This window comes from Haliaeetus albicilla, chromosome 4, assembly GCF_947461875.1.
Source record: "Haliaeetus albicilla chromosome 4, bHalAlb1.1, whole genome shotgun sequence".
Taxonomy (NCBI): domain Eukaryota; kingdom Metazoa; phylum Chordata; class Aves; order Accipitriformes; family Accipitridae; genus Haliaeetus; species Haliaeetus albicilla.
The window spans coordinates 45,558,789-45,580,015 of record NC_091486.1 but is presented as its reverse complement, the minus strand read 5'-3'; the positions used below and the strand labels follow the sequence as shown (position 1 = coordinate 45,580,015).

Here is a 21,227-nt window from a genome sequence, read left to right as displayed (position 1 = left end):
CTCCTGTGTGGAGCAGAGTGTGCTGATGGGAGTCCCACACTTAGTGTCTCTATTAGACATCATGACCTTGGATAGCTAGTCCCCTCCTTTTTGTTTTGGTGGGGTTTTATTTTTTGGTGCCTGCCTATGGTGATTCAGGGACTCATGAGTCCTCATCTTTTGACTGGTGGGACAGCCTTCCAAGTTTGAGTGGGTTTAGGCACACACCTGAGCAATTCCGATGGAGAGGCAAATTTCACCAGCTCTGAAGTCACATAAAAATTAAAAACTAAATTAACATGCAGTGAAATGTAAATGAGTGTTTAATAGAAGGCAAAACTGTGCTCATAATGCTGATAATTTCCTCTGTAGCAAACATTCCCGACAGGCAGTTTGCTTTGTCATTTGTTAAGCACGATTGCTTTCTTGAAACACCAGACTCCCAACATGGTTAATTATCTAGTGGTAATACCTATTCCAAGGAGGAGCATTCCTTAATTACATAGAGTTGAATCTCCTCAAATTGCAGCTTGAGCAAACAGAAGCACAAATATTCCTTACTGTGGAAATAAAGAAGGAGGGAATGATTTGAGCCACTGATGGCAGCCTTTGATGTCCTGTGCTGTCTTGCTAACAGAAAGGAGGATGTCTTGTACACTGGCATAGGGCATGCAGGTTATGGAGCCCACCTTGGTACTGCAGCTGAGCTGAGAGCGCATTCATAACAGCTCCAATTTGTGTAATAAAATCAGAAACATTCCAATGGGAGAAGGGGGAAGATACTTTTATTTGTAAACCATCCATGTGGGGCACATCCAAGTCATACCTAAACACTATGGAGCTCAAGCACTTAATGAGGTTGGTACTCCCACTTTGCCAGGGAGTAGACTCATGTCTCCAAGAAATCTTTGTCCAGGGAGTTTTTCATATTAGCTCAAAATCTTCTGTTGATTATTCCCACAGCCTGCCATTGCCTCCTTCACCATCCTGGAGATCTTTCTCTTCTTACCTGGCACCGTAGGTTTTCTGGGTCCCAGAGACTGTATTTTTTATTTTTTTTTCACCAAGCTGTGTGTATTTAGCTGCCTTTCTCCCAAGTAGTGCTGTGTGAATAATAGATTGTTCTGTCTGGTACTGAACCAAAATGATTAAAAGACCTGAGCACATAAACAAAAAACATGCACAGACGTCTTGGATGAACTGCAGTTTTTTGTTTTGGTTTCTCCTACAAAAGTATAACTATGCATCTTCTCCAATTTAGTAACTCCAAGAGTGAAAAAAATCCTTTTCAGATTCATCTATTTGGCAATTTCCAGTTTTATTTATCAACTAATCTGGCAATAAGTACAATCGTATATTACTTTTGGTACACAGTAAGTTTTGCCCAAGTCTCTTCATTATCCTGAATAAACACTGTTCTTTCTTGAATTAGTCCATTGTATCCTGATACCGGAGTGTCTTTAAAGGGTTGTGGTGTTACTCTGGAGTTGTTTCTCAGATTTATTGGGGCAAGCCTCAGCAGACCCAGCTTGGAATTAGATATGGGAGGGTGAAGGAATGAGGTTGAAGTTGCATTTCTTTGGTGTAAGGGAGAGAAGAGGGTATTACTGCTGCTTTGCAATCACAAGTCTGGTTTGTGTTCCCTTAACATTTTCAGCAAGGACAGCTCAGCCCACTAAGTTCTTCATTACCTTGGACCATCTGGGTGTTCGTAAAATGTTAGCATGTTTGATAGTCATACACCGCTGAGACGGAGCATGCTGCAGAGCTCCTTCTCAGTGGAGCAGCTCAAAGACTCTCACTTACAGACATCTTTCAATGAAACTACAATTAAGAGTCAGTAATGGGGTCTCCTTGATTCCAGGCCATCAGAAGAGGCTGATGAGCATCTCGAGGTGTTATCTTCACAGACAAGGCCACATGTTTACCTGCTGAACACGGCTGAAGACTGAGACTTTCTTCTTCTTCTGGGCTCAGACCAGGACTGAGACTTGGAAGGCATTTGGGTGCCAGAGATCTATTTCTGTAGGGGCATATGGGCAGAGGATATTCTGTGTTGTCTTTGATCTGGAGCAGTTTTGATTTGCCATGTGTTTTGATTTGTCATGTTCATCCTCTGCGTGAAGGTGAATCCAGGTGTCCTAAGCGTAAGGCCCTGAGCATTAGTGACCCAGGGACAACTGGTTGCTTTGGCTTTTTTGTTATCCCCTAGCTCTGAAGCCCTTTGGGAAGGTGCTGCAAGCTGAGCTGTTCTTATTTTCATTCACTTGCATTCAGCTAAATGGACCCCAGAGGATTATGGAGCCAAACTGTTAAGACAATACCGACAAAACTTGGTGGAGCTCCTCACAGACACCCAGACACTGTTGCAGGGTATCTCTGCTGCACAGAGCCTGGCTCCTACTGAGAGAGAGGTAAGCAGTCTCCTGCATGTGTGCAAGCAGATACTGAGCTTTAATCCCCATCTGGGATCCCTATCAAGTCCTGAGGACTTGATTTACTACTTGTCATGGCTTGGTTTGGGGCAGTCCTCAAGCAGAACTCGGTTTAATGATTTCTCAGTATCCCATTGTGGGAGTGAAGCAGGTAACATATATGAAGCTGAAGGCTGGCAAGTAAGAGTGTCTGATTTGGGTACTGAGGAGAGATGCTCAGCTTTGGAGAGAGTTGAGGAAATAGCTGATGTGTTTGTGTGAAGAGCTGGGCTTCCAAGTGGTCACCACTTGAGTTGCAGTGTGAGCCAGGTCTTCAGCAGGGTGGGAGCAAGGGAAGGCTGGGTCTGGGGTGAGCTGCAGTCTTGTTAGTGCCTCGCTGTGGGTCTTTCCAAGGCGATGGAGCAGGTTGTGAAGTGTGAGGCTGGTGGTTTCGCCTCCCTCGTGTCAGCAGCGCTGGAGGAGCGGTCTTTGTCAGTCTCTGCCATTTGGCAGCTGCTTCTAGCTGTGCGGGAACCTGCACCACTGAACCTGCTTATGGACGAGATTCGGAAACAACCTGGTGCAGAGTTTTTCTTCCAAGCAGGTAATGGCCTTGGTGTCCCCCCCTGCTCTCCCTGAGCTTCTCCTGCTGCTGGCAGGAGCTACTTTCTAACTCCTCACCCTCTCCCTGGCTGGGAACCTCTCTTCTTCCAGTGGGCCTCAACACCCGTGTCCTTGGTGAAACAATTGACTGTTTGGAAAAGCACTTTGGTCTGCAAACACAGGTGCTTTGCTTGTGGCTCTCTGCTTTCAGGTTTTGTAATGAGGAAGCCTTTTGAGAGCTGGCCACCATCCTGCAATAATAACCAGCTGGAGGCCCATCAGACTGAAAGCATGGGTTTCATTGGAGGTCTGTGTGCAGCCACCACCCTGTCCTCCTCAGAGTCTCAGCCTCTGGCTTTGAGTTTTCCTACTTTAAAACCTAAACTGTGCTTTTCCCCCAATATCATTGTCAAAATCTCATGCAAGTCTGAGGAGCGTTGAGGTTGGTGGTCTTGTGGGGCAGGAGAGGGAGGCTGTGCAGAGCCCAGCTTTGTGTGTTGGCCCTGTGGGCCCAAAGCTGGGGTTCACCTGCCTGCAGTCAGATGCCTGTGGTGTAGCTGCCTCCATCTGAACTCCTCTTCTCCATCACCTCTGTGCTCAGCTTGGAGAAACCAGCACTTCTGGCGTGTGGTGCATCTGGCCACTTTTTATGTGGCTGTCCTTGGATGAGGCAAATTGTGCCTAGATATGCCTGTTTCTCTGCAAAGTCAGAATGAGATGTCTATAATTGGGGGAGAGAAGAAATCTGGAGTCTTGGGAGAACCATGCCTGCCTTTTGAGTTTGTCACTGTCTCTTTCAGCAACATGCTTTGGAAGACCTGATCTTCTCACCTGAAGTTGGACAAGCAGTGAGAAATGAGGTCTGCTAGGGTTTTATGCTGGATGTCAGTGCTGCAGTTAGTATCACCAAAGCTTGCCTGTAGTTGTTTGCTGTTTCCTATGCCCTAAAGAAGTCACTCCTGTTAACGGGTCAGTTTCAGGAGCAGACTGGACGAAGCTAAGTGAAGCTAAGGCCTCCAGGTTCTCCTTGGATTTTGTGTTTTTTAAATACCTTTACTTTTTATTTTCATCTTTAGTGGCCACCAGCGAGAGCACAGCCATTGAGATCATCCTGCGCCACAGCAAGCTGATCTCAGAGGCCATCCAGCAGAGAGTGGACCCAGAGGGCTTGGCTCCAGGGGAGGCACAACTCACAGAAGCAGTAAAAGAGGTGCAAGGGGATGCTCTTGGAGCTGGCATGGTTTGGGGCTCAAAGGGTGGACAGGCCATAGCATGCACTGAAATCAAGGGACATTACTTAGGTTGGGGAAGCCATCCAAAGTTGGAGGTGACCTTCTCCTGAAGTAAGAGTGTGTTGGGTGTTTTGTATTAAATTCTGCAGGAGTTTTTAGGTAAAAGAAATTGCCAGCAAGATTCTCAGCTGGCGAAAATGTGGGTATTCAAACACAGCAAAATTGTTCCAGCTCTGCAAGGGTGCTGAAGTCCTGGAGAAAGCAGAGCTGCCAGGGGGTGGGTTTCCATTTGAGTTGGTTGTTCCAGGACATATGAGAATGAAACGCTCCTAGAAAATGCACTGAGGATGCCATGATTGTGTAGCATTCCAGAGTGCCTTGCCTTTTTTTCCTCTTTGACAAAGAAAATGGGTTGTGTTAGTTAGTAATAAGCTGGCCTTTTCCACTAAGCAGTCTATGGTTGCTCATTCTTGCTCTCGTTAGGTACTGTTGGAGATCTGGAAGGGTGAGGTACGTATGGGCATGCACAGATTCTCACCTTGGTTCTCCTTGCAGTGGCTGTCTGAAGCAGGTTTGGATTTGGAAGGGAGAGAAAAGCCCAGAGATAGTTGTATATGAAAGACAGATTTATGAGTTAGGTAAGCTTGTAATGGTGTAAGGCATTGAGGAACTGCTCTTTCTGTGGAAAGGTGGTTTTAAGTGAGCTAATACCAAAACAGAAAGTCTGAGAATTTAATTTGTTGTAACTTCTTTTTAATCCTGAAATTCTCTCAGTTCATGCACATCCATCAGTGGAGGGACAAAGACCTGTATGGAAAGGGATTTCTTTTCTGGTTTCTCAAAGCAGGTTCCCAGCAGTAGAGATGAAATAAAGCAGATGTGCCCTCACTCCCAGACCATCCCGACCTTTCACAGCCCAAAATCTCTGTCATGTGATGTTTTCTTCTTCTTCTTACTTCTGCAGCTACTGAGTATTTCTGCTCAGAAGGAAAGTTCAGAGGCCTCCTTGAAAGCAGCTCTGAGCACAGCCCAGGAGAGGTCTGTCCCGGCCATCAAGATCTGTCAGCTGCTGTGCAATGTCCATGAGTCCTTCCCGGACCTGCAGCCAGTCATGCAGGAGCTGGGGCATGTGGGTAAGAAAAGCACAGGCTTCCATCCTTCTGTGATCTTTTACACACAGTTATAGGAGTCCTGGGCAGTTTGGTAGTGGATCTCAGTGTCCTGGTGGCCTGAGGTCATTTTACAGAACTACCCCTAGCCAGGTATCCAGGTTGTACTTTCAGGAGGATTCACAGGGATGACCTCTGGATCCAAGCCCTGGAGCATGCATTTCTCCTGCTGGTAAAATGCACCATATTAAAGTTTTGTACATCATGAGGGTTGTGGAGACCATAACTTAGCCCATACTGGTATTCCTTAACTGCGTTTGCACTTTTCCACCCCAGTCCTTGCTCTGGAGGTGTTTAAGCAACTTAGTTATGTAAGTTGTATCTATATTGGCTTGTTTTTCAGAATTACTATCCTCAAGCTGTGGGGTTTCTTTGGCTCCTCCTGTATTGCTGGATCTGTATGAATTTGGACTTGTATTGCAGTCCCTTGACTTTATATGTGTATGTGTGGATACTTCACAGGCTGACTGTGGAAGGGTCACATCAGAGTGCTCTTGTCTTGTGCAAAGATGACCGTGATGGTGCAGTTTGTAGTCCCAGACTGTTTTCTGAGTTAATTTTCTTAGAGTGCCTTAATTTGGTCTTGCTGTGTATAAACTTTATAGAGCAAATGATCCCCTGGGAGGGTCCCACAGCAGTAGGGGAATGTTACATACTGTACTAGTTTGGCAAAGGTATGAACAAAACATATGCAGATAGCAATTTGTTGAACTCCAGAAACAAATGCATAGCAATAACCATGTGTGAGACCCTGCCCTGAGCTGTGGGATGCTTTCCAGCTGAGCTGAATTGTATCTCTGCATCCGTCATTTGAAGGAACAATGCTTAACAGAATTTGGTGCTTTAATGAAAAAGATAGCAGAGGGCCAGGAAGCTAACTGCAGGTTTGCGTTCTCTTGAAAAGGATGCAAATGTGACTTGCTTATTCTGTTTGTTCACGTACATTTTTATGGCGTTGTTTCCCAGTGCATCCAGATTCTTTGGGCTGCAGAATCCACTGGGATGTACACAGTGTGATTTTTTTTTTTTTTTTTTTTTTTCATCCAAGCACAAGCGCTGGTTCAGCTCAATCCATCCCTATTTACTCGTGATGCCAGAGCTGCTTAGCTTACGGTGCAGTGTGGAAATACTAGCAGATTGTTAGGTAGTTAGGGTAAGCAGCTTGTTATTAATGTCTTGTCTTTTTTTAGGAGTAGGTTTAATTGCTTTGTCTGAAAATTTGGGTCAGGGCCACGATCAGTCTTTATGAATGAACACGAGCCTCCTGGCTTTGAGACTCACCATTGTTTTGTGTTTGACAGTGACAGGCAAAGCCAATGTTCCCCATGTGCTGGGAAGGGACAGAGAGTGACCCGCTCCTAGGTCACTCTCTGCACCCTAGGTTAGTTAGCTTGCCTGCGTTCTTGAGCAATGAGGCAATGTTGGGGTGGTAAAAGGGACTGGGTGACGGGGAGCGGGGCATGTGTAGAAGAAACTGAGGATCTGGATTACTGCTCTAACCGTAGGGCTTGGAGGGTGATAGCACATGCTCCGCTCTGCTTTCTTGACTCAGTGGCCTTAGTGGTCTCCCTGAGAGATGTCCTACACTGTAGATCCAGTATTCATGCCCAGTTCAGATCTAGGTCCTCTCTTGTAACTCCACCAAGAGTTGCCACCAATCCAGTTGGCTTTTTAACCTGGTAATGGCCCTGATGAGGATTTCCAGAGAAAAGGCAATTCCTTCTTATCTGCCATTCCTTCTCTGTCTCCTTCCAAAGCTGCAGGCGCTTGTCCTACTCCCCTTGACCCTGTCTGACCTTGCGATGTGCCAGGGCTGATGCCCTGGTGACTCTAGAGGAGGTAAGCCAACAGCAATTGCATGTGCCTGTGAATGTGCAGCCCACCTAAGCTCTTGAACACCTTGCAGTGAGGGACCTGGGGAGTCAGCTAGATTGCTCTGGCAGATGCCTGCTTCTCTGGCACCAATATCAAAGAAAGCAGACTGCTGTTACTAAGTGTCTTTGCAGGGCTTCAAGCCAAGGTTGAGACGAAATCAAGCAAGAAGCAACATCAAAAACAAGAGCCCTGGAAAAATGGTATTTACTTGGCAAAAATGTATATTCTGTATGAAGTGTTCAGAGGAGGATTGCCAGTTACCAGCCCCTTTTTGGCATCCTACAGATCTTTACACTGAACTTCCATATCTTAATTTCTAGGCCAGTCTCCTCAGCTCTGATATCACTGCTTACCAGCCCTAGATGTTGCAGGTGGCTTTATGGATCAATAGCCATGTGGGTCTTGGCATGAGATATGAGTGATAACTGCAGGCCTCATGTTTGAGGGATGTGAGCTTCCACTTGAAACAGAGGCGATCTTACATGTCTGAAGAACGTATGTGCTGTGTGGAGATGCGTACAGTTTGCGTTTCCATTTGAAAGCAACGGTTTTTACATCTCTGCTGAATAAAAAAAAAATAATTCTGGTACTTAATTTAGGTGAGCTGAAGCAGTTGGAAAGCACTAGGCATCCCTGTGGAGGAAATTGTCTGTGTCCATCCCCAACCACATTCAGCATCACCAAAGTAATGGGTTGGTTTCTTTGGTGGAGGTACAATATGAAATCTGTTGGTTTCTCCTTGGGTGCCTTCTGTAGTCAGAGCACTTTCCCTGTTGGCAGCTGGTGCATGCAAGGATGAGGTTTGGCTCTTCCAGCCAACTCCACAACCTTCTCCTTAGCCAGCTGCTTTCCAGGTCTCCATGCAATCACTTCTTGGGAGATCATGTTTGTCAAAATATGTCTCACTTTCAAATCTCAGAAATGCATCAAGAACTCCAGCAAAAAGGCTTTTCCTCTGCATAGTCTTGTGTTTAAAAATGACAGTTAGCATCTAACTTAGGCCATCTAACTTAGGCCTGGGTCAGCCCCTGGAATTGTGAAATTGGAGGGTCTGCAAGCAAATGCCATTCTCCTCTGTAGAAGTTCTGCATTAGAAGCCACTATGCGTGTCAGCAAACATTGGAATGACCTTCAAGATGCAAAGGGGTAGGTGGAATTTTCTTCCAGCTTAAGCTGAAGAAGTGAGAGATGGGATGGTCACACCCTAAGAGATCTTCTGCCTCTGGAGTTCTGCAGGGAGGGTAGAGCAGCCACCAGGATTATAGACTCAGCAGACCACTTAAAAAAGAGAAAGAGAACTTGGTGTGAAATACACTGTAATTAATAGCAGGGTTTTTCTTCCAGTGCTGAATGTCTTTGCCACCAGAGAGTGGAAAGTGCTGCGGAGTCCAGAGTCGCAGATGACCCCATAGCTGGGAATTCCTGTCTGGGACCTTTTCTGGTGTATGTTTACCCTGGGCTCTGTCTGTTCCCAGGAGGCTCAGCCAGGGGCATGGCCAAGGCATGCTAAGTTACTGCCCCTCAAACTTGATGTGCAATCACTTCTTCACTCTGGTCTTGTTTCTCACGAGGGCACTCAAGCTCACCTCTAAGCTTCCTACATCTCCAAGGACAGAAGTTGGCTGGGTAATGTCCGTTGCTCAGTGCTGCTCTCATGAGGTATGAAATGTTGTCTTCACCCATAGGAGGGGTTCTGGCAGACAACCTGGCTGCCAAGTGGAAAGGAATTGCTGCCCTGATGTAGCAGTGCCATGTGTCCTCTCTTCTGTTCAGGCAGCAGCCAGCCTGTGGTACTTGATGCTGTTAAAGAAACCTGCAAGCTCAGCAACCTGACGCCTGACCTTACTGCCACATCAGCTTTGCGTCGTGCAGTTTAGCATGTCTCCCATTCTCCTGTCTCATGGTAGCCAGATGTTGAAAGGCTTTTGAGGATGTTTTCCATCATGGCAAGGTTCCTCCTGCCATCCAGGATGTATATATTACACTGGCACGGGACTACAGGGTGCAGGTACCTAGCCATCAATTTCATGTGATCTGCTTCAGCTTTCTTTCAAAACTGTTCTCTGGGAGTAATAGCATCCCCCTGAAGATGGAGAGCTGTTCCTGGAGCCCCTTTATGTATTTCCCCATGAAGGTGGACTTAAGTTGAGAGCTCCCCCTGCCTTTGTACCATTACAGTCTTGTGCTGTTGGCTAGGCTAAAGATTTGTAATCCTGAACACCATTTTCACAGGCATAAGAGCAGGAGGACCATGAGCCAGCTTTTGACCCGCTAGGGTCTGTGGCAAAACTCCACTTCATCTGACTCAGGTTGCACCCCTGCTGCCATAGTGGTACTTCTAGATGTTTCCAGTCCTGGTGTCCTTAACGCTCACATCTTCCTCCACGTTCATCCTCATCCACATTCATCATCATCATCAGGTTTAAAGATTCTTCTTCACTTGGGTCAGAAAAACTGACAGTGTTGGTTGTAGGGATGTGGGAAGAGACCTTAGAGGTGAAAGGTGCGTATTGCTATCTTTATAGAGCAGGTCAAACTGGAAACCAGTCTTCCAGTCTTTTTCTCCCTTGATGTGTTCACTGGTTGGTGGGTCACCACTTGACATCTTAAGATTTCCAAGTGTGTTGGAATATCATCTAGTTTCTAGTTGGGTTGGAAATCCAGGACAGTAGCGCTGTGCAGGGAGGACACTTGCTGAGCTCTTCCCATAGTGAGGAAGGTAGAAATGAAGTTTTGCAAGCACAGTGTGAATTTCCTGTGCATTGGCAAAAGGAGAAGTCTGCACTGGTTTCCATGGCCACACAGTTGCATGGTTCTCATTAAAGCAAAGAAGCCAAATATATGTTTGTATTTTGATTTCTTCCATATATGCATTCCCTGTGGGTCTTTTTTGTAGATTGAGATCCTAGGTGAATTTTCCAGCTTGTGCTTTTTGAGATGATGGTGTTACAGGAACTCAGAAAAGCATTATACTTTGTAAGAAGTGAATGTAATGAGTGATTTAGAATACCTCAGGGCCCTAACCAAAAAATTCAAAAGGATCGTAGCAAGATTATCTGTTCCCTTTCAAAGAGTTTGTGTTTGGGAAGTGTTCCTGAGATTTCTTGTAATTAATGGCTGGATATCCACTCTCAATGGCAGACTTAGACAGTAGCATACCTGAGGCTCAGATCTTCAAACATTTTAGCACAGCTGTAACTTCACGTGTCTGAGCAAGAGGCAGATGCTTGGAAGCAAAAGTTGTTCCTGTTTGAGGATCAAGCTCTTTAGAAAATCTGGCCCTGGCTCTTGCCACCTCATCCAACCCCTGTTATTCATGGGTAGAGAAATTCAAGGTCTGGTCTTTCATGCATCGTACCATCCATGGCCACAGCTACTTCTGGGCAGAGCCTTGTGCCACCATTGTGATGGGACAGCGTGTCTGATACTTGTCTGTTATTGCTGTTCAGGGACAACTGTCTGTGTAGGAGCATTCAGGAGATGGGAGACTGAGGGGCTGGTGCCTAGTCCTAGTGGTCACCACTGAATCAGGAATTGCTTTTTCTGTAGGTCTCTTGACTGAGGGAAGTGGGGAGAAACCTGGGATCAGGAAGTGGAAGGTGAACAGTGAATCCCAAGTTGAAGCTCTGGACAAAGATGAGGACAAGGTGGGAGATGCCACTGCCAAGGAACTGAGGGAACCCCAAGAAAAAGCTTCTTCCAAGAAGACTTTTGTCTGCAAAGCCTGCAATAAGACCTTCCATTTCTACTGCCGCCTGAAGGTGCACATGAAACGTTGTCGGGTGGCCAGAGGAAAGCAAATCCAGTGTAAGGAGTGCAGCGAGGTCAAATCGACGAAGAAGGAGCTGGAGAAGCATCAGCTGGAGGTCCACGGAGTGATGGGGATGGCCAAGAAGAAGAAAAAGCGTCTCCCTGTGGCGTGTGACATCTGTGGCCGAGAGTTTGCTCATGCCTCAGGTACGGTTGGTGGGAGCAGGGGTGTTTGGAAAGTCTGGACAATATAATAAAGTGATAGTCTGAAATCTCCTCCTCCTCCCTGCAGCTCTGTGAGCACTGTGTGTGAGAAACACAGCTCAGCTCATTTCTCCTGCCCCACTGAGCACAACCACTTTCTGATTAGTTCTTCCCTAATTGGTTTTCCACATGGCTCATCAAAGAAAAGTGGGGCTACTGGCAAATTTAAAAGCCTCCAAAAATATCAAGCTGTTTCAGTTCTGTGGCTGGTTTAGCAGGATGAGTAAGAGGACTTGAGTCTCTTTGCCCTCCCTGTGGCAGCTCATGATATCATGGTGGACCTCTGGGCCAGAGGACACCGGTCGACCCCCGGTGTCATGGGTGGGCTGGTGGACCTCCAGGCTGGGTGGACTGGTGCGTCTGAGCAGGGTCAGGCAGGGCTGGCAGTGGGTCCCACCGGTGCCACCTGGGTGTCCTGCCTGCCTCCCCAGGGATGCAGTACCACAAGCTGACGGAGCACTTTGATGAGAAGCCCTTCACCTGCGAGGAGTGTGGGGCCAAGTTTGCGGCCAACTCCACACTGAAGAACCACCTGCGGCTGCACACAGGGGACCGGCCCTTCATGTGCAAGCACTGCCTGATGACATTCATGCAGGCCTCAGCCCTTGCGTACCACACCAAGAAGAAGCACGCTGAAGGTGAGCCCTCCCTGTGGAAGCCTGGCCATGGGCTTCGCTTGCTCCATCCACTAGTTCATGCTCTGTTCCTCCATCTGCCTCCTGGCTGCTTCCCCATCCTTTGGGGGAGTCCTGGGCAGCAGGCTGCTCCCAGATCTCCTTCACCTGCACGGTTTTGTTTGCAGTTCCCCACTCTGCTTTTCTCCCATGCCCTTACTCCTACAAGACTCCACTCCTACAAGGACTCCATGGTCCTCTGATTAGCCACCCAGTTAGCAGTTTGCTCTCCATTAAAGGGATCTTCCTCTGCCTTCCTTGTTTTTCTCCTGAGTAGCTCCTCTCAGTCCCCTCACATCTAGACTCCTGTGATGCATCCTTCTCCCTCTGGTTAACCAGCTTTCTCCCATCCCTCCCTCTAGCTGAATTTCACGTAGTTTTTCATGCCAGTGCTTCTTCTGCCCCTGCACTCAGCCCCATGTGCTACTGGGGTTTAAGTATGCCTCTTCCAGCTGATCGGCACAGAGGATGCATTGCTGTGTTTGTAAGAAATACGTTTGGGTGTATTTCCCACTGTTGCACTAGTGTGATGCGGTTGGGCAATTAATTTTGAACATGAGGCACACCAGTGTGTAGTACCTCTGGATACTTGAGGTTTGTAGTAATTTAATATTTCCTGTGCAGTTGTGGTTTTCTCCAGCACCTCTAGGACTTTTTGACTCTGTGCTGTTACGCTTTGGCTACCACAGGAAAGTCTGTCCACTTTACAATCTCTTCCCCCTCCCTTTGAAATTAGGCATAGTCCAGACAGAGCTACTGTCCTGCTAGGTGCAGGCTCTCACCCTGGGTGTCGCTGCAGGGAAGATGTACGGCTGCCAGTACTGCGATGCTGTGTTCGCCCAGTCCATTGAGCTGTCACGCCACGTCCGGACTCACACGGGGGACAAGCCGTACGTCTGCCGGGAGTGTGGGAAAGGCTTTCGCCAGGCCAACGGGCTCTCCATCCACCTCCGAACCTTCCACAGTGAGTGTGGCCAGCTGCCTCCCTGGCTTGGGCCGTCCAGCCTGCGAGGCACAGCTTCTGTGGGGTCATGGCAGACCCATCTGTGCTAGGGGAGGCTTGTGTGGGTGTTACTGGTGCCTGGAGGCTGTCTGGGAGTCTTGTGGTGGGATTTTTCCCTCTCAAGAAAAGCAAGACTCTTTAGTGGTTTGATGCTATGAGTAGGGTTATCCCAAAGAAAATGGTAGGGGTGACTTCCAGCAAATTGCAAGCTGCTGGGAACCCACCATGGGAAGCTGTAGGTGAGCAGGAGCAGCAACATCTCTATGCAAAGCCAAAACTCCAGTGCTAGTTTTTGTCTGGGAAGTAACAAGTTTTTCTTTCCCTTTTCTTTCCTCCCCCTGTGAAATCCCCTCTTAATTATTTTTTTTCCTTGATTTCTTTGTCCCCTGTGGTTTTTTTCTGGGCATTTCTGGGCGGCAGACATTGAAGATCCCTATGACTGCAAGAAGTGCCGGATGAGCTTTGCCACCTTGCAGGAGCACCGCAAGCACGTCCATGAGGCCCACTCTCGGGAGTACCACCCCTGCCCCACCTGCACTAAAGTCTTCAGCGCCCCATCCCTCCTGGAGCGCCACATGGTGACTCATGTCGGAGGAAAGCCCTTTAGCTGTGAGATCTGTGACAAAGCTTACCAGGTGAGCTGGTGCAGCAAGGATTTGGTCTCATGTGCTGGAGGTTACCATTGCCCACTCCTGCACCAGGATGTCTCTCCTGGCCATGGGCACTGAGTGGAGCAGTTTGTGGTCAGCAGAAGGAAAAATTGCACAGAGGAGGCAGAGTTTGTAGGAAAAAGGCAAGTCCATGGCGAGAGATGGGCCGTGACTGCAAAGGGCTACATACCTGCCCATCTAGACCCTGACGAATCCCTTTCACCTAAGTATCTAGCTGCCAAGAAGTGTAGAAATAAAAATACTTGTGTTGCAAATGGCATACCTCAGTGGGAGTGTGTGTGGGAGCGCATTCCTACAAGGGAGCAGAAATTCAATGCCAAAAGGGGACCTGCAGTGAGTGAGATGAGGATGAGGGAGTCAACAGTGTTCAGCTTTTCGGGGGCAATGGAGAAACAGAAGTGAGGTGTTAGCTCTTGTCCTGTGGGAGAATGAGCAGGTCTTGTATCTGCTGAGTACAACCCCACTGTTCCTGTTGCTTTCCACACAGTTTCTTGCTGTCATGATGCCCCTGGAAAGGCTTTGAATTGTAACCACGATTTGATCCTTATCATTGCAGCAGTTGTCAGGGTTATGGTATCACAACCGGACCCACCACCCTGATGTCTTTGCAGCTCAGAATCACCGCTCCTCCAAGTTCTCCTCCCTGCAGTGCAGCTCCTGTGACAAAACCTTCTCCAGCACTGCTGCTCACCGAAAGCATGTCAAGACAGAGCACACAGGTAATGGCCCATTCTTTAGCGAACAAAACCATGTGGTGACTGCTGGGAGAGATGTAGTAATAACTCTGATAGGACAAGGCTGCACATCCTGTTTACCTGCAAATCACAGTAGATTCTTTGTATCCTGTAGCAATCTCTTCAGGCAAGTCTCATCTCAGTGTCTTGCAGCTCACTTGCTCTTGGCCTCTCCTTTTCCTGCCTTATCTTCAAAGATGCTCCTCATGTCTGTATGCATGTGTGGTGCTGCTGAAGTATTAACAGAGCTCTGGTCTGGAAGGTCTCTTGTAGAAGACCTTGGGTGCATGCTTTTCTGTTCTTGCCCTTGTTTGCAGATGTGAAGTTCCACGAGTGCGAGACGTGCAAGGAGCTCTTCCCCACGCTGGCCCTCCTGCAGGTCCACGTGAAGTGCAGGCACTCAGGTCTGTTACATTTGCTGTTGTTCATGTTACCTTGTGAGCAATGACTGCTCCTATCAGTGAGTGACATCTAAGCTTTAAGCGGGAGAGTGAAGATGGACATGGTAAGGAAGCAGAGTGTGAGGAAACAGAAAATATGGATGTAGTGGAAAAGCACTGGTTTTGGTGAGGCTGGGACATGTTTGTTAAGCTTCTGGAGCCACTGGAGTCAAGGAGGGATCTGGACTTGCTTGTTACAGCAGAGAGCTAAGTGCAGGTGAGGAGACATCAGCATAGAGAAACGAGGAACTGAACCCCGAGCGTTGGGGTTTGTGGAGGGTAGAGCTAGTGGGAGACTGGATTAAAAAAGGAGTTTAGCACCAGAAAGATTAGAGAGGGCCTTGGGCTTGGGGAGACCACATCAAGGGCCCTTTGGCAAGCGAGCAAGCTGAAGCAATGTTGTGAGGACAGAGTGCACTGACAGACCAGACTACTACAAAAGGTGGGTCCCCAGGGCTGTGCATGGGATAGCAGGAGAGGAGGTGGATCAGGAGACATTGGAGGGGGTGGCCAACCATAGCCTGGAGAGTGAGGAAGGAGAAGACCTAGACATAGCTCTCTCTGAGATGAGAGAGCCTCTGGGGTGGATAATGGGTTTGCAGTAGCTGAATCGGGAAGTGCAAGCCAGGCCAACAAGGAGCAGTGCTGGACGGTGCGAGGGAACAGGGAGAAGAGCTGTCTGCAAGAAGGGACAGCTGTGGCTACAATCAGATACACCAGCCTGGTTTCAGAATGCCAGTGCTGCAGGGAGCTAGAGCTGAATCAGATCTGAACGGCCACAAACTGTTTGACAGACAGTGGTGTAGCCAAGAGAAGGGACACTGGCACGTGCTGTGCCTTGAGTCCCTGGTGGGTTTCAGCGCTGTGTGTCCTGGCTATTTGCAGCTCCCTGTGCCCTTGGGCTGACCCTGGCCATCGCAGCCCAGGCTCAGGGCAGTGCTTCTCCCTGCAGGCTCCCAGCTGTTTTGCTGCTTGTACTGCTCAGCATCCTTCCGCTTCCCAGGGGCCCTGCAGAACCACGTCACCAGTGAGCACTTCAAGCAGACGGAGAGCACCTTCACCTGCAAGCTCTGTGGGGAGCTCTTCCCCTCCCAGGGCGAGCTGGAGGGGCACTACAGTGCTGAGCATCCCAAGGTGGTCTTCTCCCAAGCCACCACGGCCCAGATTGTGCAGGTACAGATTGCTCTGTGCTGCAGCCCTCGCAGTTGTTCACACAACCTCCCCCTCCAACCCTCTTATTCTTCCCAAATCCACCCTGTGGCTCCTGTCACCCCTTCTGCTCCCCAATTCCCCCTTCTTAGAGGGGTCCAGGATGCAAGCCCTTCAGCCCACAGTGCTCTAGGATTTCTGTGCTAGTGTGAGGCGGGCTTGCTGGAGGGGAAGCAGCTCAGTCCTGGTTTTCAGGAGCCGATGAGGAGGGACTGACAGTGTGTGCAGAGGTGCCTGGTTACTCAGAGGCTATTAGAACGCAGATGACATACCCTGTGAGATTATAGCTGTTTTGTTGGACAAATGCTAGGCTTGAACCCAGACTCTTGCTCTTCAATACCTCAGCCATCAGTGGAGAACAGCTCCTCGGATGAGGGAGCCCAGTGTACAAGATTCCCTGGGCTGGCATTCCTCCAGTGGATAATCACAGAGTGTTTATTGTCTACAACTGCTTGTGGAGCTAAATTATAGCAATTTTGTGGAGAGAAATATTTAAATTACTCTCTGTTCTTCTCTTTTGCATCATTGGTGTATGTGGTTTGGTGTTTCCCATTAGTCTCATGCCTATTGTAATTGCAGACCTCTGGTGTGAAGCTAAATGTTATTACTAGAGCTGGGGCTGGGAAAGATGTGGGTAGCAAAGTGATTGTGGGGAAAGCAGTGCTGTAAGTGTCTGACTCTCAGGTCATCTTCCATGCAGGTGATTCAGACATCAGAGCAAGGAGCAGCAGAGCACATCATCTCTTTCGACAACGCCCAACTTGCTGGCTCCCAAGTCTTTGTGACGTTGCCCGAATCCCAGGCGAGCCAAACTGGCTCCGAGCTGGTGGCAGTGACTATGGAGGACTTGTTTGATGACAAAGTCACTCTGATTTGTGAAGAAGCCAAGTGAGAGCGTGTGGCAGGTGCCCGTGCATGGCGCCTGGTATCCACTAGACTCGTTCAGGAGCTGTACCTCAATGTGCTGCTCCAGCAGGGAGATTCAGGCTTTCTTTGGGAAAGCAACCCTGGCTATGTGTCAACGCGAAAGAAATGGCATGCAGCAAGCACAGCATGGCCATGGACTGGAGAGATTTGTAGACATTCACAAGGGCCTGGGAAGTCTCCCTGCAGTCAGCAGCTGCCAGCTCAGGTGAGCTGGACCACCCATCTCTTCCGGCTCAAGAGAAATAAAGAAGCAGAGGAAAAGATGGGAATATGGTGTGTTCATGTGTGTTCCTCCACTGCTGTGAACAGAGTGGAGGAGAGGAGACTAGTGCAGGACAAAGTTGGGGTGGTATGGGTACGTGAAACCAAAGAAAAAGCTGTCCTGAGAATTCAAGGTGGAGATTTTTATGGCTGAATCAGTGATGTGCTCACAGGTATCTGCTGCTTTGCAGGGTGAGTAAGGGCTGCTTTGTTTCTTCTGTTGCTCTCCCATGTACCGTTGTGCTGCCTGTTGTGCCAGCTAGAAAACTCCTCCAGCGCAGAGCTGACATTTGGGCCTCTCTGCTCAAGCAGAGACTTCTTGGGAGTTGTGCTAAATGGCTTTGGAGCTGTTTAGGTAATATCTTGTGTAGCACAGGTCTGATCCCATCCATGTTTTTGCTGCGACTGTCCATTACAAAGAGGGGTCACAGGCAGGTCTGGGCATCCACATCCTCTTTGCAAGCAAACAGCCCAGAGATCTCCCACCCCTCCTCTAATTCACTGAGCACGTGCTGGAGCTGCCACATCTGAGAAAGGAGAAGGAGCTGTGCCTGCATGCCAGGGGCCCTCGTTACTGGTATCAGTGGATTGGATCTGATGAAGGCATTTCTGTCTGAGTGTGCAATAGCTGCTGTGACTGCACATAGAAGTTCCCCGTGGCACACAGGGCATTGCTTTGTAAAATGCATGCAGATACCTACTGTAAAGTTTGCTCCTCTGGTGCCAGCACGATGCAACAGCTTCATTGCAGCATACTGGCCCCTTTAAGGCTAAATTTCATAAAGCTTTTTTATCTGCAGTTTCCTAAAATATAATCTGATAATTAATGGTTTGCTGAATCAATTATGAAGTGCAATTAGATAGATGCAGGGTTCCTGTGGCTCTGAGGGGACTGGTAGCATTTATCTTCCTTTCCCTCATGCCAAAAGGTTGAACTCTGCCACTGCAATATTTACATACTGAGTGGTGATCCCTGCCGCATCTTGCAGCCTGAGACCCTGCAGTGAGCAGCACCCGTTTTATCATGCTGCCCAGAGCCGCGAGAGCACAAGAGATGAACAGATTGGAGTTTTCCAGCAGCATCTTGTGCTGGCTGCTCACAGCCACCAGTCAGAGATGGTCACACAGGAGCATGCCAAGGTGGTTGTGCCAGTGAGATAGTTTGTTGTTCCTATTACAACTTGGAGAGAAGTGAACAGCAAGGGGTGCTCCCAGGGGAGCGGCTTGGTGGAGCTAATGTTCTGCATGGCGTTTTTTGTGTGGCAGCAAGCATATGACCCCGTTGAAGTGTTGCACATCTCTTGAAGGGCTCCCACCTTTCTCTTCCTTGGTTGCATGTACAGGCTTTGAGGTGATGGTGAAGTGGGGGATGCATGAGTTTAAGTTGCCACTGAGTCCAGGAATGACCAGGAGATGGTGCTCAAGGTCTTGAGGATTAGTGCTAATGGCCAGGTGCCTCTGCACCTTTGCTGAAGCTCCTCTTAGCCTTCCCAGGCCTTCCTCAGCTCCTGGGCTGGCAGGTGTGGAGAGCCCTTGAGCCACTGCAAAGCTGAAGGACAGCTCGAAGCCCTGGACAGGACACCTCCAAACCCTGGATATCATTGCTTAAAAAGAAGAACCTGAAACTGGGCTGTGGCCACGTGTGGAGAGGGTAAAATACATCTGTTACTGAGGTGAAGCAGTGAAAAAGCCTGAGATCCCCCTTGGCCAGGAGAAGAGCAGAGGGGGAACTGCTGGAGACCATCTCATGCCTGCCTGGACACAGAAGAGCTGTGTGTGGTGCTTAGGATGAGCATGGGGATAATGACAGAACAAGCAAGTATGTCTTGATGGTCTCAGAGCAGATATGTTGGGAGGTAAGTGGTGGATTTTGTCCTGCAGGCTGGTGGAGATGGAAGCTGTTCACTCTTTTCTGGCTCTGTGGGGGCTGGGAGCTGTGGAAATCCTGCACAGGCTCCATGAGTGCTCTGGAGCAGGGGTTGTATTGTCCAGGTGATGCTTTGCAGATGTCCTAGCCTTCATTTGGGAGTCACTATCTGCAGGGAGCACTAGGTGAAGCTGATCTCCCTTTGTTCCTGAAAAACTCTGGAGGAAGAGTAAAGATTTAGCAGAGTTTGGGGAGAAGTTGCCTTATTTTATAGCCCTCTCGTAAGGCAGAGGGAGCTTAGCTAGGGAAGAGCATGCAAGTGATGCATTTTGGTTTTGATCCATTTGATCCTCGGCTGTTGACTGAGTGTTGTCACAGTTGAAGGAGGACAGTGTAGATCACACATAAGGCACAATTCAGGCTCACCTCTCCTGTTTAGGGCCATCTCTCCTGCCTTTGTGCCCTGCAAAAGCCTGTGTGGTTGTATCCTCGGCAGTCCTGCCAGCAGTATAGACCCAGTGAGAGCTCTGCAGCTGTACAGAGACCATCAAGCATCTCCTGTATCATTATGAGGAGATAATAACTCGGATCCCCACGTTCCAGTTCCTTCCTGATGGATGAAATATGCACGTCAGAGCAAATTGCAGTGTTAGCAACACCTATGTAGTACCCAGAAGGAAGATGCATTTCCCAGGGCACATCCTGGTCTGGTGCACAGCGCTGAAGATGCTGATCACTAGCGATTTCTTGTTATGCTGCGTATTCTTTTTTCCTCTGTAAAAATAAAACATGGAGAATGAATGATGTAGATACAGAGTGTCATGTGAAGCAATTGATTGGAAGGAAAATGTGATTTTTGCAGGTCTTATCCCAGGTGCTGGGTGACCCATTGAGTTTTATGGTGGGGTCCTGTGCCCCTCTTGACCTTGGTGCCATCCTCTGTAGGGAAGTGGAGAAGCTGTTGTCGGGTCAGGCTGGAGCATGGGAGCGTTCTGCCCTTCACTGTGTCCTCCTGTTGCAGGTGTCAGATGCTTTTGGAAAAAGGGCAGAGTGACTATAACAGAAGCCTGGGGAGTAACATCCCATGGAGGATGTTAGATCAGTTAATGGTTTCTATATCTCCATGCATTAATTGGTGCCATTTAGGGTGGAGGATTAAGCTTATGACTGTTAGGAAATGTCTGTTTTCTGCACAGCTTTCATTCTGACCTGGTGTCTGTCCTGTTCACTGAAGGATCCTTTGGAAAAAGGCAGGGTGCCACTGGGTGTGGCAACAGCTGTGAGCAGCCCTTACTTGGCGTTTCCCAATGCAAAGTGTAATTTTGCAGCTCCAAGGTGTTATTTTAACACAGTATATGTAAATTCTGTGCTCTGGGCTTTTTTTTTTTTTTTTTTTTTTTAAAAATCCAACCCATCTGTGATTAGGTGCAAAGATAATGCTGCCTTGCCCAGGAGTGAGGAATGGAGGTGGTGGGAGCATGGGGGAGTCGGACATTGCTTGAAGCCTCTCCTGGGGGAAAGGAAGAGAAGAGCAGGTACCAGTGGTCTAAAACCCTCTGTGCGAGTCAGGCAAGCCCTGGCAGCCCCTGCGCCCTGGCTGATGCTGATGTCTTGGCAGATTTCATTATTGGTCTGGCAGGCTGCCAGCATGTCCCCAGCAAATTCAAGCACTGGAAAAGGGAAGCAATGTTTTCAAACGGCCTCCAGCTCAGCAAACGCTGAGCAGAGTTTCGTAGGGCAGAGATGAGGTGCTTCAGCAGCCAGAGGGAATTCCCTCTCTTGAATATCGGTGGTTTGCTGCAGACAGTGAGAGCTGAGGTACTTCCCTGGGAGATGGGCTCAGTAACCTTTTGTAATGGGGAGGAGCAGGCTGGCTAATGGAGGGGGCTCGGCTGCCTCTCCAGCATTGGTTAATACGTCTAATCCCCCAGTACAGTCAGCTGTATGGTGCCTTCTTGCAGTAAGTCGCCACGATTCCTAATTTCCTGAGTTAAAACAGTAATTCCTTTTATTGAGTCTCCAGCCAGCCTTTTGGACATGATGAGAGCGCAAGCAGAAGTTCTCACTTTGCCTTCCCTGCACCATTTATGATCACTCAAAGCAGGAAATCTGTCCAGGTTTCTAATCATATTTAAGCAAACCTGATAAAGTGTAG

At 48.5% G+C, this 21,227-nt stretch overlaps 1 protein-coding gene across 1 annotated transcript in view; it reads left to right on the top strand.

Annotated features, from left to right (window-relative positions):
• Positions 1-19,880, top strand: part of ZBTB40 (zinc finger and BTB domain containing 40) — a 30,705-nt gene extending 10,825 nt beyond the window's left edge. The window contains 13 exon segments of the mRNA XM_069780378.1: positions 2,227-2,393; positions 2,808-2,997; positions 3,208-3,303; positions 4,073-4,206; positions 5,193-5,361; positions 10,822-11,229; positions 11,718-11,924; positions 12,760-12,924; positions 13,384-13,598; positions 14,191-14,353; positions 14,686-14,772; positions 15,761-15,981; positions 16,718-19,880. Coding sequence (XP_069636479.1) covers positions 2,227-2,393; positions 2,808-2,997; positions 3,208-3,303; positions 4,073-4,206; positions 5,193-5,361; positions 10,822-11,229; positions 11,718-11,924; positions 12,760-12,924; positions 13,384-13,598; positions 14,191-14,353; positions 14,686-14,772; positions 15,761-15,981; positions 16,718-16,909 — 2,414 coding nt within the window. The 3' untranslated portion in view covers positions 16,910-19,880.
• The last annotated feature ends 1,347 nt before the right edge of the window (positions 19,881-21,227 follow it).